We start from the raw sequence: 18,566 nt of genomic DNA on the forward strand, positions 1-18,566 counted from the left end.
CTTTGCACACAAGACTGGAAATAGGTGATCTTTTCCGGTTGATCTCTTTCTCTCATTGTCATTCTCTCTCTCTCACACACACACACACACACACACACACACACACACACACACACACACACACACACACACACACACACACACACTCTGCAACTCTGAGACAGTTGAATAAGCCTGTGGTTTTGTGATGAAAGCACTAATTCAGGAGCGACAGATGACCTGCTGCATGGCTGAACAACGCTCAAATCCTCTTTGTGTTAGTTTTGTGTCTCTGTGTTAGTTTTGTGTCTCTGTGTTAGTTTTGCATGTCTTTGTGGTTGTTTTTGCATGTCTTTGTGGTAGTTTTGCATGTCTTTGTGGTTGTTTTGCATGTATTTGTGGTAGTTTTGCGTGTCTTTGTGATAGTTGTGCATGTCTTTGTGGTTGTTTTGTGTGTCTTTGTGATAGTTGTGCTTGTCTTTGTGATAGTTGTGCGTGTCTTTGTGGTAGTTTTGCATTGCTCAGTGCTTGCCAGCTAGTCTCTAACTGCTGTTTGATGCTGGGCAGGTAGTTTACAGTGGGTTCATCCGAGCTTGTTTGATAAACAAACGTTGCCTGCTGGCTCTGGAAACACTGAGACTGAACCAGAAAGGACCAAAAGTAGCAGCTAAAAGAGGCTAAACAGTTGTGTAGAGATGCAGAGTTGTTGATAACATTCGAGGGGTTCAGAACTACAAGCGACAATAATGAGAATAATGTATTCACTGTGTCACCATATACACTTGTAAAAAAAGGTTGGGTAGTCCATAAAATAAACAGTGAACAATCAGGTGTGTCCCTGAAATATTTTATTGGCAAATGTGAAATATTTACACTCTGCATGTGCAAATAAAACTAATACAAATACACAAAATAAATAATGCAGTTTCTGTGTCCCGGCTGTGGTGTTTCCCTGAAGGAGTCTCAGCTGATTCTCTTGTCCAGGTTGCAGTACAAGTACATGGACACTATCATTGCAGCAATCTGAGGAAACAACATAATGCAAATGCTCATCTCTTTTTGTATTATTTTTAGGCTACTAAAATTGTGCAGATCAGATGATAATCAGACATTACAGAGGCCTATAGTAATAATAAAGAAAAGACTAGAAAACTCATTTGAATATATATACCCACAGTGTTATCTCTTCACACATGTATTATATTGAAAGGTTCCGTTCTCAGAAAAGCTCCATGTAGACGTCTGGGGTTCTAATCCCCCCTCTTATGAAAAAGATACAGCATTACCACCACTGATTTTAACCAAGACACTGGTTTTACAGTAAGAGTTTGTTGGAATTTTGGGGATTTCTTTCACTCTTTAGTATGTACCAAAGCACCGACTCACACTTTTGAAAGTTTAGCCTTTTCAATTCTGTGTTATTTTACCTCTAAGACTCCAACTCCTGCTGCGATGCCTCCCACGATGTTGGCGTGCTCTTTCAGCGTCTCCACGATATGTTTGAAACAGCCCTGAGCACAAATAGTTTGTGTCAATATATACATTCTTAACATAGTTACACCGTAAACAATTATGGCACCAATGGCTAAAATACATTCACTAATTCTGCAATACATTACACGTTTTCATAGTATTGAAATTAGGGCTGGCTGGCTCAAAATCAATGTCCTTGTATTTTTTATTTTATCTGACCTCGGTCCAAAAACTAATTTGTAGCCATGCCCGCGGTGGGTTGAAATGATGGAAATGGATTAGCCGTGAACTGAGAGAGGAACTCTCTCACGCTTTCTTTATTCCGTTGCGTCCCTTTTTGTGGGTGTAGATAATGACAACGCTATGAATGTCTTCCAGGAGAAAAAACATGCATTTGTTGAGTCTCCACATGCCTTTTTCTGAAAAAATGTCGGCCTTTGTAGTTCCTTGAGAGGTCTTTGTGATTTGACAACCTTGACCAACCCCCATTGGGATAATTAATTGTAATAAGTATTTAATAATTATTGTCAACCTTGTGATAACCGTCAGTAAGGGATGTCACAAGAACCGATGCTTTGATTACCAATTCGATGCCAACATTTAGAAAACCAGTATGGCAGGTACCAAGGATCAGGGCTCTAAACTAACGTCATCCTGTCGTCCTGGGGACAGTAGAACATGTGTTTGGGCCGAACAGATCTCCCCCGAACGCCATTGAGACTAAGGTTATATGGTATTTTTGTATGTACTGTGTAACTAACCCTTAGCAAGTGATACAGCGAGTGTTCAGGCGTTATACAACTGAAAGGACGCTGTGAACTTACTATTGATCTATGTTGAAGATTTATCTTTATGTTTTTGTAATTTTACCGAGATATCGAATTGGGTATTGTGAATCGTGGAATTCAACTGGCACTGGCATGGGCCAAATTTCTGGTATTGTTACTTTCATACCATCAATGTTTTTTTTGGGGCCATTTTTAGGATAATACAATACCAATAAGTAGTGAATGCAAACGCAGTGTTGATGCTGCCTTCATGTGCGGAATGGGAGTTAGCATGTGAGCTAGCATGCGCTGTTTTCAATCTCACCTGCACAGCGCTGCGCTCTGCCTCATAAGAGCTGCAGGGGGTGCTGTTGGTCCAGCAGCAGCTGGGCGGCAGGCTGCCTCCGTTCTCCTTTTCAAACTTAGAGCCGACAAAGTCTGTGTAGTTGGTGAAACCGCAGCACTCCAGCTGGGAGAGGGAGGAAAACACACAATGAGAATGTTCTGTCCATAAATATGTCATTTTATCCATAAGCGGTATCCCTCTCCATTGTGCAACCATTTAAGTAAACTTAATTCAAGTTTTGTGAGAGCCTTTTGAGAGGAAGTTTTTGCTCTGCTTAGTTGTGCGTTTCCATTCAGAACAGATCTGTATTTACTCTGTTGAAAACTATCAAGTAACCATGACACATTCTCTGGGGCACCACATTGTTTTGAGTTGTATAACTAAATTCCATTCACCTCACAACTGCAAACGCAAGCCAAAGCTTCTGCTTCACTTAAAATACGTGTTGAGTTGTTTTTGTCATGGTCAGACATTTCTTGAATGTTTCACTTTGTCAATGTAAACTGAGCCATTGTAAAGCTGTCACACAGTAAAAATGGAAGTAGATTTTTGTTCAGCAAGTGAGAAAATGAGAGATAGAAGGAGTTACCTTGACTGAGACCATTGTGTGCAGGTGAGCTGAAGTGAAATGAAAGGATATAGGCAGACCGATGTTGCACACAGTTTACAGTTCTGTTATTGCTTTTGTTTGATTTCAGTTCAGAAATTGTGGCGCTGCACTTTAGAAACAGGTCATTTGTTTCTTCGGTTTAATTAGTTCACTAAAGGACACCGAGAGAACATGAAGTCTATTGAATCAACCCTAACAGACTCAGAAATTCTCTGGTTCACCCTGGTCAAGAACTATTCTGTAATATCTTAATTATTTCAGTTTATATTGAGCACATACTGTATATTCCTTCATAGATGTAATGATTGTACTTAAAGGTGACAGGATACATATGCGTGCAATAGAAATGGAGGTGCGGTCAACTAATAGTTAATAGAAAATGTTTCCATGCACCATAGAAAAGTTCCAAATATACTTCTTCCATGCATTTGTATTGCAACATGTCAATATCATTACCTTCAAATACATATTATATAATTAATTTTAATTTGAATAGTAATACAAAAATGATATTGGTTTAGATGTGACCATTTTTCAAGCTGATCGTCATTGGAGAGGAAAGGAAAATAAATGTCTGCAAGAAGATGGAAAATTGATATAAAACCTGATTTTGTGATTTGGGAAAAGATCAGTAGGGAAATGAAGTATTTATACATTCCAGTAGTTTAGAACACATGCAAAAGCAGTACATTAATGCAAACGTTGAAAACAAACAGTGCAGATACTGTACCTCTGTCATGGTCGTGTTCCAGATCTTAGTGAACACAGGATCGCTGCCGTAAGCTTTCTGTAAAGCAGGGGTCGCCCACGCTTTGAGGATCCCCTCTGCCTGAGGAAAACCACACGCATGTAAGGACACTTATTGACGTTCTGTTTTCCCCGCGCCTCTGACCTTAACCTAAACGCAACTCTAACTGCAGCACCCAAACCAAGTCTACGTTCTCTCATATGGGCAAAATGTCCTCTGTTTTCAAGAAAGCCAACACCGTCTTCACTTTTCTGAAGTGTTCTCCCTGGCCTGATAAACATGTCCGCTTTATGAAGTGTCCTAATTTTTCACTATATCCTAATTTTCTAAATATGTACACTTTCCAGAGATATCTTACCAAATATGTAACATGTCCTTCCACACACAAGTTAGGACTACAACCACTAATGGATTACATAGATTTAAATAGATAATTAAAATACATGGCATTGAATTTCATTGATTAGTTGGATCTACGATGATGCTCCTCAAGCGCTGTGACAACGTCTCCTACGGCGAGGGCAATATAGAAAGCCAACAACACGCTGTGTGTAGCCAACGCGGGAAACTGTAGGAAATGACGCCGTCTCCTTTGGAAATTGGTTTAAGGCAGAGACTGATTAGCAGAGGAAAGTAAAGAGGCAAATGCTTGATTACAGTATTTAATTTAAAAGAAATATGTTTTCAACAGAAATACCCTCCATCTGTTTCCTCTCTGTTTTATGACGGCGCCATGTAGCCAACGTCCTGCGCCGGGTCCTCATGCAAGCTAATCCTCCATAATAGCTGCATTGATCCAGCACAAATGAACAGAATAAATACTTTATTTATGTATGTATGTATGTATGTATGTTGTTTGTTGTTGTTAAATCAACCTTGAATTGTCTGTTTGTCTGTCAAAGCGGTCATAAATCTGTCAGAGACAGCAAATCTAGCTAACGCTTATTAGTGGAAATTAGCTTAGAGCGACTGAGAATGGTTGCTCATTTAAAATATTTCACATACTGCTAGGTATGCGTCATATATAATAATGTATTAATTGATAAATATTTTTTGGGACATTACTATAACTAAAGCTGTCAAACATAATGATGTAAAAGGTACAATATTATAAATTAAGTAAAAAATAACATATAATGTAAATACAAAATTGTATCAAAGTGCATTGCTTGAGTAAATGTATTTAGTTACATTCCATTATTCGTTGCAGCTCTATCAAAAACCCACTTTTCCTCAGCGCCAACACACTGTCTCTTTTAGGATCCAGTATTTATATGAGAGGCCTATACATGCAAATAAGGTCCCGCAGATGGATGTAAAAGCACATCTCTTCACTGCAGTCCAATAGTGTCACACACATACACACACTTGAGTATACACACACATCACACTGTGGAAGCCCCCGAAAATAAAATACTGCAGCTGATTTCACGGGCAGGAAAAGTAATTCTCTGGCAGTCACCTATTCATCAGGAATTAAATAAATCTTTCACACAAAGCACTTGGGAAATAAACAGCCCCGACCTGGCACCTGGAAAAAATGAAAATAAATCAAAAGATGACCTGACATTATTCTCCATTCTTCTTCTCCTTTTTATGGCCGTGAACTAGGGGGGGTATTTACATATATATTGATGCTCCTGATGGCTTTGGTCAGGACACATTTTGGCTGCTATTTGTGTTTATCTACAGTGCAAAAAAGGCAGGTTACGGTTCAGGCGAGAGGGAGAGTCTTTTGTTGGGAAAGAATTCCTTCACAAACACACAGGTTAGCTTTCTTTCACGCCTTCCCCTCCTCCCTTCCTCAGTCAGTTTTTCACCATTTTGATTAATAATCCTATCGCGTACAGTCACACAAAGACCCATTTGATGAGGAGTGTGAGTGTGTGCTTTACTCTATGTGTATGTGGCCAAATGCAACCAAGTGTCTATCAGGTTTATGTGTCTGAAAGTGCTTCTTTTTTTTCTTATTTTTTCTTCTCCTGTGTGTGTGTGTGTGTGTGTGTGTGTGTGTGTGTGTGTGTGTGTGTGTGTGTGTGTGTGTGTGTGTGTGTGTGTGTGTGTGTATACAGTGAAGGGGGCAGGCATACGAGATGCCCGAGGGGATGCTGAGATACATGCCACAATTAAAAATGCCCCCCCAAGAAGCCGCGAGAGCGGCTGAGATCAGAGAGGGTTATTACCAGCCGGCTAATTCATCACTGTCACTCTGCCCCGCGCCTCACCACATCCCGTTAAACACACACACTCGCATGCGTACACACTGATATAGGCCCCTACACACACACACACACACACACACACACACGCACACAAACACACAAGGTGGCCAGGCAGGACAAAGCCTACAGTAATACACGGCACAGTGAGGCGGGAGGCGATAACACATCTATCAATACAGTAGAGGGAACTCCTGCACACACACACACACACACACACACACACACACACACACATGATAACAATCTTCAGCTTCATGTGTTATTGATCTCTTGCTGCTTTACCGTGTGTTGCTGCTCCTGAAATAATTATCGATATCTTTTACTTCAGTGACTCGTCGGCTGCTAATTGGTTATTGTACGTAAGTGGACTATGCAATAAATGTAAACCGTATTAAATTCAGCTGAGCGTTGCTTTGTTAAGAGGAAAGGCAATGGTTCGTGCCATCAGTCGTGAGCATTCCCGGCCACCTTTTTGTCTAACTATGTTTAATTTGAAAATGAAAAAAAACAAAAAGTTGAAATAAAAAAGATCCAAATAAGGGTGATGGATACGAATATTTGGAATACAACTCTTTGTGCTTCATCTGCGGCCCACAAAGCCCCAGTTTATGCTCTGCATATATTATCTTCCAAGACACAGAGCTTAGTATCACTTTAAAACATTTACCGCTCTAAAAGACCTCCCCAGAATCCTCAAGGACTAAACATCTGTAAAAAAATATGTTCCATCTCCTGCATAATATAAAATTGCAACTAATCCAAACAAACACCAGGTAATGTTATTGAGAATAGCAAATGATCTCAAAGCTAATTTTCTCCGTCGAGCAGATTAACTACAGCACTGGTGATGAGTCTCCGTGGGTTTGTCATGAGTGACCCCTTCCACATACACAGTCATTTCTTCCATTTTTAATATAATACTATTGATTTGTGCAGCATTAAAGCAGAAGTAATTGGAGTTAATCATCTCGCATCACTTACTCTGGCTCATCTTTCCTCCTCCTGACGAGATATTAAAGCAAACACCAATCAGTATTGGATTACGTTTTGAGAGAACATTCCTTTACTGTCCATGGACGTCGGTGTGATTCAATAAATGCCACATCACATCTATTTCATTCATCCAGTGTGAAGTCCATATCGGCCCCGGTAATAAATCTCCACCCGGGTCACTTCCGAATCACTTGGCGGAGAAAGAACAACCATGACCACTGACGGCCTCTCATAATGCCTGGTGGAATTGCTTATTAAATCTCCGTTATTCTGACCACCTGAAGGTTATTGGTGCTTTGGTTAGATGAGCTGCGGGGGCTCGCTGGCCAAAAGGCAGATTTATGCCGCAGATAACTAGGACTGAATAGATCCGCGCTTTATCTATCCTCCCCTTTCATTGTATGCGCCTCTTACTTATTGACACAGACGGCTATATGCATGCATATCAGGTGTATATTGCCCATATTCATTATTCTCTATTGTGTTTACTGTGTCTTATGAAAAGCAGGAGATGGACATCTGCTCTGGGCCTGATAATGTCCTTTGTGTTCGTAATGAACAGATGATGCTAAAGCTAACACGGCGCGTTAAATTGACTCTAAACCTTATCCGTGATCGTCTATAGGAAGATACATTTTTAGTTATGTCTTGCGTTTCACTGAGCTCTCTCTCGCCTCCCACCCACCCTCGGCTGGCATTTCAACAAAAGCCGTTTACAGTGATCGCCAGCTAGATAGCTCAGTTTTTGTAAATGATAACAGCAGTTCTCCTAGCTCAGCCTCCAAGGACACGTGCACACACACACACACACACACACACACACACACACACACACACACACACTATCTGAAAAACACACACTCTCTTAGCTCCTTTGTGTGAGACACCAAGGTTGTTTCTGTTTATAGTAGAGTCCAATAAGATATCACATTTTCTTAAAAAAGTGAAAAAATCTATTCGTCCAAAATGTTCTAGAAATTATTTTTTTTTCGTTAAAAAAACGTTCAAATTGATGCTCCCAGTAAAGATGTGAAGACAATTCTGACATCATGTCGTCATCGGGTATGTGATCAAGAGAGTCCATATAGATTTACATCACTTAAATGCAAGGTCTTTGATCCAATTTGTGCTGACCTTTTATGATTGCAGCCAAACTAGAGAGAAAAAAAAAAGATTCTGGGAATATTTTAAAGCATCAAGATATCGAGACCAAAAAGAATTGCAGGGTGAATTTCCAGCCTTCAGATCTCTGTAGTGATGCAACTACTGTTTTCACCATTCACTTTGTAGTTCATAAGAAACGCCAAGTCATTTCTCCTGGTAATAAGAACCGATCATGATCCCGAACAAGTATTTGCCTCCAAGAATCTTGCACTGAGCCAAACGACATGTAAGCAAGATCCTAATTTTTCAAGGATATCGTGAATACTCAAATCAAGATAATATTCATTGAAGAAAAACGGCATAAATAATCTACCTCGCTTGTTTTAAGAAGAATACGACTTTAAAGACTTCATTGTAGGTGGTGAATGAATTCCTTCAAACTAATTGACAGAATTTGAAATGTCTGTCGCCCTTCAAAAACTTAAACTCTGTCCACAGGAGGACAACGCTTGTAAGTCTTAGTGTCTTTCAAAACACACACTACTGTGTGCTGCTGCTGATCAGACTACCGACCAACACCAGCACAAACAAGGTAAATTCCCAGGCACTGCAGAGTCCACTCTCGGCTCATCAGCTCCTCCCTGCAGATGGATGTTGTTTAGATTACCTCTTTTACTCCTGGGGACTCAGATACATCCTCTGATTGGATAAAAAATAAAAATAAAGCATCGACTCTTTTCTTTATTAGGATCCCAATCTTCACTAACCTCCTTTTATATAGCTCATTTGAAAGCCCTGTAATTATTATATGTGGCACTTAATGTAAAGGGAGCATGTGTGTGAGTGTGTGTGTGAGAGAGAGAGGGAGAAAAAGAGAGCGGGAAACACATATGTAAATAGCCTGTTTTGCATATAAAATGCTTTAGCTTCAATATTCCAGAGTAATAAATTGCTCAAAGTTAGTGATGGCGCACACTGCCCCGGGCTATCCCGGAGTCATTAAGTAGCCGAATGTAGTGAGGCGGACATAAAGCCAGTAATTCAATGATGGCTGCGGCTATGATGGAGAATTTACATGGAGATAAAATCCAGAGAGTGGGACGAGGAGGTGAGAGGGTGAAAGAGAAAGGCTGAGAGGGACGAGACGAATTAGGAGACAAAGGAAGGGGAGTGAAGAGGAGGAGGAAGAAGGGTCAGAGAAGGGAGGGGATGTGATGAGGCAGTGAATGAAGGGGAAGAGGTGAAGATGGGGGAGACTTACAAATGAAGAGTAGGCCAGAGCCACGACTCCAGCTGCCACTTCAGCGATGAATATGATGAGGATGATGGAGAAGAACTGCAGGGAGGGAAGAAGAGGAGACAAGCGGAAAGTTTTTTTTTTCTTTTCTGTATTTAATTATATAAAACTAATGCAAATCATGCTTTTGTCTAGTCTGGATCTGAAATGATCTGTATTTATATTTGCATGATAGGGCACGGGTGTGCTCGGCTTCATGTCATAAGCTGTGGGATTACCTTTTGTCAACATTTGCGTTGATGAAGATAATCTTTTTTAAGTCAATAATTAATTGCACCTCAGAGTATGGAGTCTTTTTTTTTCAAAAACCTAAATGTGGAAAGATAAAATACTAAATTCATAATTTGAACATCAAGAAAAGCTGATGCTGTTTGTAACCACCGACGCATCTGATTAAACAGCTATTGTTGTAGGTAACAATGGCAGACTGCCGATAAAGCTTGTCTGATTGCGCAGAGGGGCAATAAGGAGACACATAGCCTGAGTGAGCCTCTCTTCCGGCTCATCCACTGCAGTTATCCAGTCCATTACAGCTGTTTCTCACATGAGCCACGGTACTCGCCGGTCATGCGCGTGTCAGACCCGCTGCACCGTCATCATTCAACGCGATGGGACATGTGGACATGATGGGGGCTCTTCAGGGGTAAAACGTGCCGCCTGTGCTCCTCATTAGACTCGCTGCAGTGGACTAAGAGGTAGTTAGCCTCGTTGCTAATGAGCATACTAATGTACACCACCGTTCGGGGGTTGGTGGCGTAGCGGGTATGAATGAGGCAGGAGGGGCGGACGCGGCTATAATCTGTTGGCGAGGCCGGGGAGCAAATGCATGGATGCGTGGGATACTACGTGAGGGGCGACTGGATGTGAAAGCACATGATGAACCCATGCGTGATCATACGTGGTGTTTTACATCAGAATTGCAGTGGTGGCACAATTGCCTCCTCCATTACATCCAGTAGACACAGAGCAACATTGATGAATGTTCACTCTATTTTAGCTCTGGTTTGGTCTCCACCAACTCCTGAGAGACATACCTGGTAGCTGCCTGCTATATGTCCCACTATAGATTCAGCAGCTATTTCCTGACTGTGCCCGGGCAGGTAGTGTAAAGAGGGCTCATCTGAGACCGAACCAGACAGGAAATGTGTGTGGAGGATCATTCTCTGTGGATTTGTCACCGGCACCAATCTCCTCAATTGTCATTTGATTTGGACTAGTGGTTTGGACTAGTGGCTCATTTTCAATGCCTTTGTATATCTTTTAAAGTTCATTAAGGCCAGTTATTTTTGCACAATTTAAAACACTATTTGAACAGACGATGTAGGAAGCTGCTTTAGAATTCACTTTGTGCACAGTGGGCACAGAGGGTGAGTCAAAGGATGTTTTCCTGTTGAATTCAACGAAGACATCGGTAGCAGCAGCAGCTCCTCGAGTGTTGATCGATGCTCATATTTTACATCTCACTGCTACACAAAATGTTCAGGTCAACAGTTTCTACTTTGACCGTGTTTGTTGTGACCAATGGGACGACAGCTGGGAAGTGGCCCAAAGGCCGTTGGAGAGAAGGGTTACTCTCTTTGTCTCAGCGTCTCTAGAACTATGATGTACAACACGGCCTTATTTTTCGACTCGCCTTTGACTTGCCTCTGCCTCTATGTGCTGTCACTTTAGAGAGCGGCTCATTTACACCCACCGTGAGCAGCAGACACTTGGTCTCCTTGTGGGCTCCGCAGCAGCCAAGGAGCCCCAGCAGCAACATCACGGCCCCGACGGCGATGCAGAAAAAGCCCACGTTGACGAACTGCAAGCCTTGGTCGGAGAACGGCCCCAGCTGCCGCAGGAAGGAGCCCCCATCCACGCTCACCCAGATCCCCAAGGCCAGCAGGGTCAGGCCCCCCAGCTGCAGGAGGATCAAAGAAAGCATCATGTTGAGACCTAGACCTTATATATCAGGTCACAAGGTACAAATCAAGAAAAAAAAATCATGTTAGATATCAAATTAAACATAAAAATCAGGGCTACAATAATATATAATCTCCATGTACAACCTATAAGCACAACTCAAACAATAAATAGGGTTAGGGGTTAAGGACTGCCAACATACAAACAAAAACTAGCAAACACAATGTACACACAGAATCTCTGTCAATTATAAGAATTGGACACAAAGCAGTTTTCCAGAGGATGTAATACACACTTAACAATGACGAGTTAAACGTCAGTCGCTGGGTGGGTTCACCAGCTCTTGAGGAGGTAATGGGATTTTGGAAATGAGAGGCCATCTAATCCAGACATCACCAACCCTCTCTTACTATCACCTCTCAGTGACACCATGACGCCAATATCGTTCCCTCTTTTCAGAGAGGAAGATTCCTTTTGTGAGACAGAGGTGACTGCCTCAGGCGTCCCATTATGTATCGCGGCCGGAGCGACAACTTGGCCTCTTTTTCCTTTTTCTGAGCGAAATGACTGACCTTTTCCAGGCCTGCCTTTATCGCCCCACTCATGTCACACATGGAATCCATTTAGTGATCATCTTGTGCTGCTGAATAAAGCCTCGGGGTGTTCAGAAGAGGGCTACAGGATTATAGCACGGAAAGTCATTGGGGGGCGTCCACTGTCTTCCCCCTTACTTCCCCTTTTTACAACAGCCATGTGGGAAGTTGAATCATGGAAGTGCTAAAAAACTTCAATCCAGCTGAACTGAATTATGACAGAAAACCATCCAATCGTCCAGCAGACAGATTTTAGTTTTAAAACCCTCTTAGAATGGGACGGACTGGAGCCTTTTGGGCCTTTAGGGCTTTATAATGTGAAATAGTTGTGCAGAAAGCGAATCAATTGAATCCATGCTACGGAAATGCGCCGTACACTATCTTCAATCGATCAAGAACACAGTTAGAGATGGGGGACATTTTAATTTAATAAAATGGGAGCACTTAAATGAGTCTTACTTACATATTATTTAAAACAAATTTAAATTAAGAATAGTGGTCATAAAAACTTTTACAAGAATTTACATTAATTTACATTGCTTCAAAATCTCTGACTATGAACATCAACAGGGCGAGCAGGCAGTCGTTTCATGATGGGACACTGATAGAAAACTATTGGCTCCAAACCTGTAAAACCCGCTCATAGCAAACCCGATCAAAAAACCATGTCACATGTTTCATATTACAGTCAGGAAATCAACTGATCCCACTGTCATTATCTCTCTCTGCATGCCTCTCGCTCCTCCTCTCTCCACCTCTGACCTTCTCCTCCACCCCTTTATCCTCCTTCTCCGTCTCCTCGCTGTATTTCACCCTCAACTCCTCGCACTGAGTGATTTCTCCTTCCTTCCTCGTCCTCTGCAGAAAACATGTTTGAAACCTGATATTATCTGTCAGGCTCCATCAGGCTCGTTGCAGTCAGGGGCCCCCCGTTTCCTCCACCCCCCTCCTCCCCCCCGACACTGCACATCTCCTGTCAGACGCTGGCGTCGCCCACGTGGGGATCATCTCCTCCTTCTCTTCTTTGTCTTCCTGTCTTGGCCCCGCTCTCCCTATCTATTTTTCACTCTCCTTCATTCTCTCTGCCTCGCCCCACCTTTCACTCCGGGTTTTCTTTTCTCGTCTCCTGAACCTGTTCAGTGCCATCAGCGCACCGTTGCCTAAATGTAATACGACAAGCATATTCCCCCTCTAACTCCTCGTGTGCCACCATCATCCCTCACCAGGTATAATTAGAGCTGGCACAATGGCTTTTTTTATTTTTAAAGATGTCTAATCCCTTTGATGGTGTGCCACATGCAGGTGGATGCCCTGTCAGTTGAACACCCACATGGCAAAAGGACTGGAAGTAAATCAGGTTTCTGAAAGAATAAGGAGGGGGGGAGGGGGCAGTGTGTCGTATCTATGGAGATGGGAAATAAAACCTATTAGGGTTAGAGGAGAGGGAATGAATAACAGGCTGCAGAATCGGAGGCCATGGCCTCCAGGGGGAATGGAGAGATATAAAGATACGGAGGTAGCAGAGAAGAGAACGGGCCCGGCCCACCCCATTTGAAATGGAATTGGTTCTCTTTGAAAAGGCTGCATTGAGAAAGACGTCAGTTGAGTTTAAAAACCCATTTTCATGGGTCATATTACTGGGAGCAGACAATCTGATTAAGTTCCTACGCTCGACCGACAGTCTTGACTCACGGAGACACTTCTAATATCCGATGCGTTCAGATCGGCAGAGCACAGAGGCACATTGGAGCTGGGATCACCTGCGTGTCACTGCTACTCTCTGTTTGTTTAGTTTCATTTTCAGACCTTTAAAAGATCATTCATGAATGGAGTTGAGAATCAGGGGACTGGCACTCGGTTCTTGACAATAGCAACATGTTTCGAAAGAGCACAGCTTCCTCAACTTCCTCAGAGGACACCTGCACGCTTCAGGACTCTGCTTTATTTTTCAGGGTTTCAATCCGACAATCACTTTGATTAACTCCAGTCTTCTTCACTGCCAATTATATTGCAGTTGCGGCGGCCCTCTCAGAAGGCACCTTATAGATTGTACAATGTCAACCTCGTCACTGTTTTTTGCGTCATTTCGTGTCATATTCTGATCCGTTCAATCAGACCGGTCGGATTCAAAGGCCGACCTCGTTTAATTGACAACCAAAGATTTCAACAGCGACTCTGTCAACTCTCTAGGACAGCCCAAAATCCCACAATGCAAAGGGACTTTCACCAGGACTCCTTGGCCTCGCCTGCTGGAGCCAATGGTCTGACTGCGTCACGATACAAACCTGCTGCTTTTGGCCAAAGCGTCTGGTTTGGTGTGTTCTCCTCCGCTTAATTTTCTCTGAATTAATCTTATTTTTAAGTTTCAGGAAGGGGAATACCAAAAACAAGTACATTTGATACAACCGGAAATTGGAGACACTTTGTAAAGTAATATTTCCATCTTCATAGCATCACAGTTAGCAGCTTCACTAAAAGCAAACGTGATTCGGTGACTTCCGATGAAGACTATTGACTCTTATTTGAATCCATCTTATTTCCTTCATTAGACAGAGTTCAGATTCCGACTCCTCTGATGAAGAGGAGACATTGAAGTTGCGACGGCGAGCTTGAAACGCAGCGGAAAGCGTCAAAGCAATGCCCTTTCATGAGCGGAAGAGAATCGCTTCATCCTCCCGCGCGGCTGGCTAACATTTCAGAGAGGCACCGTAATCAGTGTGCTGCTGTGAGTTTGCGAGCTGCCAGATTCATCAAGCATCGTAACTTGGGGAAAATGTGGGGGGAAGTGATGACTTGTGCTGGAAGCCTCATCTGTGACAGTGGGAGCCCAGGTGGGCCCGACTCAGCGGGCGCATTCAGCTTACCTTTGCCAAAGTTTCTCTCCATTTCACAAAGCACATTAGTTATCAACATTAAGTTGGAGATGGAGGTGGCAAAATTAGAGCCTTTGAAGTTAATGAGATGAAAATTGCTACGGTGTGGAGAAAGTGGAGGAGAAAGGAGCATCGTTTAGGCCTTGATCCGAACTGTTTATGTGCCGTCTGCTTGCACTGAAGGGTGCTTATGAAATGATTTTCTAGGCATCGTGCCGAAGGCTATTGTTTGTCTGTTTTTTTTACTTTAAACATAACTTTTCATGCTAAGATTCAGCATAATCAAGCAACACCAACCCTCCCCCCCTCCTCCTCATGTGCGAGCATGCAATCAAAGCGGAAACATACTCACAAAGATAAGCAAGTTGAACAAGACCACCATCAATTTGACGAATGTGAAGCAGCCCATTTTAATCTGTAATAAAAGGAGAAGATAAATTATTGCATTTCCTCTTTCATCAGCGGAGACCTTCTATCTCCCACTCGCACACAATCTTCACACGCACGCTTTGCAATAACATCCAGCTCACATCCCAGTGAAAGGACTGTGAAAATGACATCGCTGACAATGAGTTCATAATGATAACACACACAGCTGTGAGAAATGCTGAAGATATCTGTTAATGAGAGGTCTATAGGAGACGGAGAGCCATAATAGAAAGGAAAGTTTATTGTGTTTACATGTGGACATTATGGCACCAGAAACACAAATCTTACCTTTTAGTGTTCTAATATTTTTTTAATATCCAAAGTAGCGCCGATTCAAACCAGTTTAACAGTCCTGGGTTGCAGAAAGCAAAGCTGATCTACAAAAAAGCAACAGAACACCAAATAAAGACAAGAAGCAGGAGTTTCTGTTTCTTCCGGCCAGGTGTTTCCAGGTGTGCGGAGGTGAGTGCCAACACGACTCTGCCTGAATATATATATATATATATATATATATATATATATATATATATATATATATATATATATCCGCTCAGTGACGATGTCCACGCAGGTACAAGCCTGTGGTGGAGATCAGTAATGTGAGGAGTGGAGGACTGGGTGTGGTCCCGGAGGACACGGGTGACAGCAGGTGGATGTTGTTGGAGAGGCTTGAGTGGCAGCTCTGACCCCTGCAGGTCCACAGTGGCACAGATTCACGGTACAGGATCGCCCTCTCAGTGGTTCGAGGTACAGGAACAGCAGTAGACCTGTCAAGACTCTGAAAAGACAAAAATAGTCCTCCAAACTTGAGAAGGGAGAGTCATATGAGTATGTTGCACAACATTGGTAAACATAACCTGTTACGTGGAGCCTGTTGAGTCTGTTAGTCTTTTCTTACAATGGTGACAAAACGTGTGAAACAAGAATAGTAGAGGCTTATTGTTCACTTTTGCCTACAGCATGAAGTGTTGGCCTCAGCCTTGAAGCACAGTTGAAGCCATCAAGTGCATGTTTTAAAAAAAGTCATCTGGAGGCAGTGTTTTAATTTGTCATTGCTATGCGACCGGTCAAGTCATTGACGCAATAAGAAATGTAGACTGAAAGTCTATAAATCTAATTCACGCCCCTAAAAACCAAACCACTGTGTTCTGTGGCTGTGCTGCTGCTTTCTGCTGTCGACTCCATTGTTCCGCCTCTCCTTCCTTTGTTCCTTTGGCCCCCCTGGACACTGCAGGGGCCCCTGCTGACCACCAGAGGGGGGTAGTGAACTGCAATGCCGGCTGAGAGAGCCTCATCCTCTCCTCGCTGTTGTCCTGCAGCTTCAAATGGCCATGAGGGCTTCTCTGAGTGGAGGAATGTGCTGGTCTTTGTCCAGGAGGAAGTGGAAGAAAATATTCAAAATATTTTGTTTGCGTTGTTCCTTACATATATTCATCATGACCACCTCCTGCTGCTGTTAATTTAGTGGTCCATTTTTAGTCCCATTTCAAAGCCAATCAGTTTTAGATTATCTACATAATCGCAATCTACGGCTCTAACTTTACATTTGATTACAGATGTTGCGTTGACAGTCTTTCTGCATCCTTATCAGTAGTTATGGGTGAATGCAGCAGCGGGAGCTTACAGTGTCTTCCTTTGTCTCATCTCTTGTTTCTTCCTAAGATTTTTCTTGAGTCAAAACCCATTTACACTCGGCTGCAGGCGAGAGATAAAAAGAAAAAAAAAAAAGACTTCTGAAAAATGGCTGGAGCCCTCCGTCCAATGCCACCTTGTTGGAGAGTTGAGCCCGTATCAGTTGAAGCCTCTCTCAGTAATATCACTTTAATGGCCTTATTGTGAGTTATGACAATCTCACCCACACCGTCATTAACCCACCGGTCCTTAATCTCGGCGAGAGTACCACCTGTCAGGCTTCGTTATCCATTAAACCGTTAATAATCTCAGCCAGCGCGCACGCACACACTCCGCGGCGCGTGGAAAAGGAAAAGATTAGACGCGTGCTTTTTCATCCCCTCTGATGAAAGCCCCGACGCCGCTGTGGAGATCTCTGGTGAGATGGAGAAGGTAAAAAACAAGGGTCCCTTAATGAGGTCGGTTAGATTGAGGATTATCAGTGGGCCCCGAGGGCAGCTGCCACGGTTATGCATCTACTGCTGCAGCGGCTGCTGCCATTACAAGTATAACTTGTGAATCCCATGTGGGCATTGATTCATCCTTTCACTTGATTTTAAGGTTGATATAATATCATCCGCTTTGTGCTCAGCAGCCCTAATGGTCCTAATGCTCATTAAAAGCTCTTAGAAATGTGACTCGTGGTAATCAGCCTGGAAATGAGGGATGATTTTAGCAGCTATTTGCTGTTGACTGTCGATAATCTCTTATAACTCCATGCTGTCCTTCACTGCACTCCCATTTGTGTGGGAAACCTTTCCTGACACATGGTTCGATAACAATTATTAAAGTGCACGTGATGACCTAAAAAGGAGTGACTTGGCCAAGCAATGAACTAATATTTGTATGCCTTCATTGGAACTGACGGTAGAGAGGGGACTGGAAATGAGGTCAATGAAATGCAACACTGGTCCCAGTCGGACCTGAAGCGAGAGGCGTTACCGTTCATGGTTGGCACCTTGCCTCCCTTAGCCAACAGGGTGCCACGAGCCTTGAAACTTTCCAAGGGCATCACTCACCCACGACCCGTTATGTAAGCCTCAGCACGATGTGTGTCAACCCGTCAGATCACACAGCACCGCCATATTTCCCAGCATTGACGTGTTTCATCTCCCCAGTAAAACTGCTATTACATCCTGACTCCTTTAACCCGACTACCCGGCGATTCTACGGGACTCCTTGTCTTCTAAAACAACCCTGTCTCCTACAAATTTACGTTCCAATACAACTAAACCACGCTGTCAATTACGTTCGGGGGAAACATGTTTTCTACCGGATTACCGTCGCAGTTTGAAAGACATGGTAAGTGGTGTCAATGTAAATGAAACAAAAACGCAACAACTTGGTTATGTTTAGGCAACAAAACTTCTCCCTTTGCTTTTTGACCTTTACACTCACCCCACCCCCTCGCCCTTGCCGACATCTGTGGATTTATTTAAAATTTATTTGTGATATGACAAAAGTAAGCATAATCCCCGACAAAATACTTTCCCCTCAAAACGTAATTCACAATCTAGTCTTGTTGTACAGGAATGTAATTTTTTTTCCTTGAGAGGAGA

At 42.8% G+C, this 18,566-nt stretch overlaps 1 protein-coding gene across 1 annotated transcript; it reads right to left on the reverse strand.

Annotated features, from left to right (window-relative positions):
* Positions 1–942: 942 nt before the first annotated feature.
* tspan1 (tetraspanin 1) lies at positions 943–15,319 on the reverse strand (the record flags this gene model as incomplete). Its single annotated transcript, XM_079220468.1, has 7 exons — positions 15,260–15,319; positions 11,233–11,439; positions 9,504–9,578; positions 3,906–4,004; positions 2,545–2,688; positions 1,407–1,490; positions 943–1,002 (listed from the first exon to the last, which is right to left on the reverse strand). Exons 1-7 carry the CDS (start codon positions 15,314–15,316, stop codon positions 943–945), a joined length of 726 nt encoding a protein of 241 aa, XP_079076594.1. The 5' UTR covers positions 15,317–15,319.
* Between the last annotated feature and the right edge of the window lie 3,247 nt (positions 15,320–18,566).

Source organism: Taurulus bubalis (assembly GCF_910589615.1).
Source record: "Taurulus bubalis genome assembly, chromosome: 7".
Lineage (NCBI taxonomy): Eukaryota > Metazoa > Chordata > Actinopteri > Perciformes > Cottidae > Taurulus > Taurulus bubalis.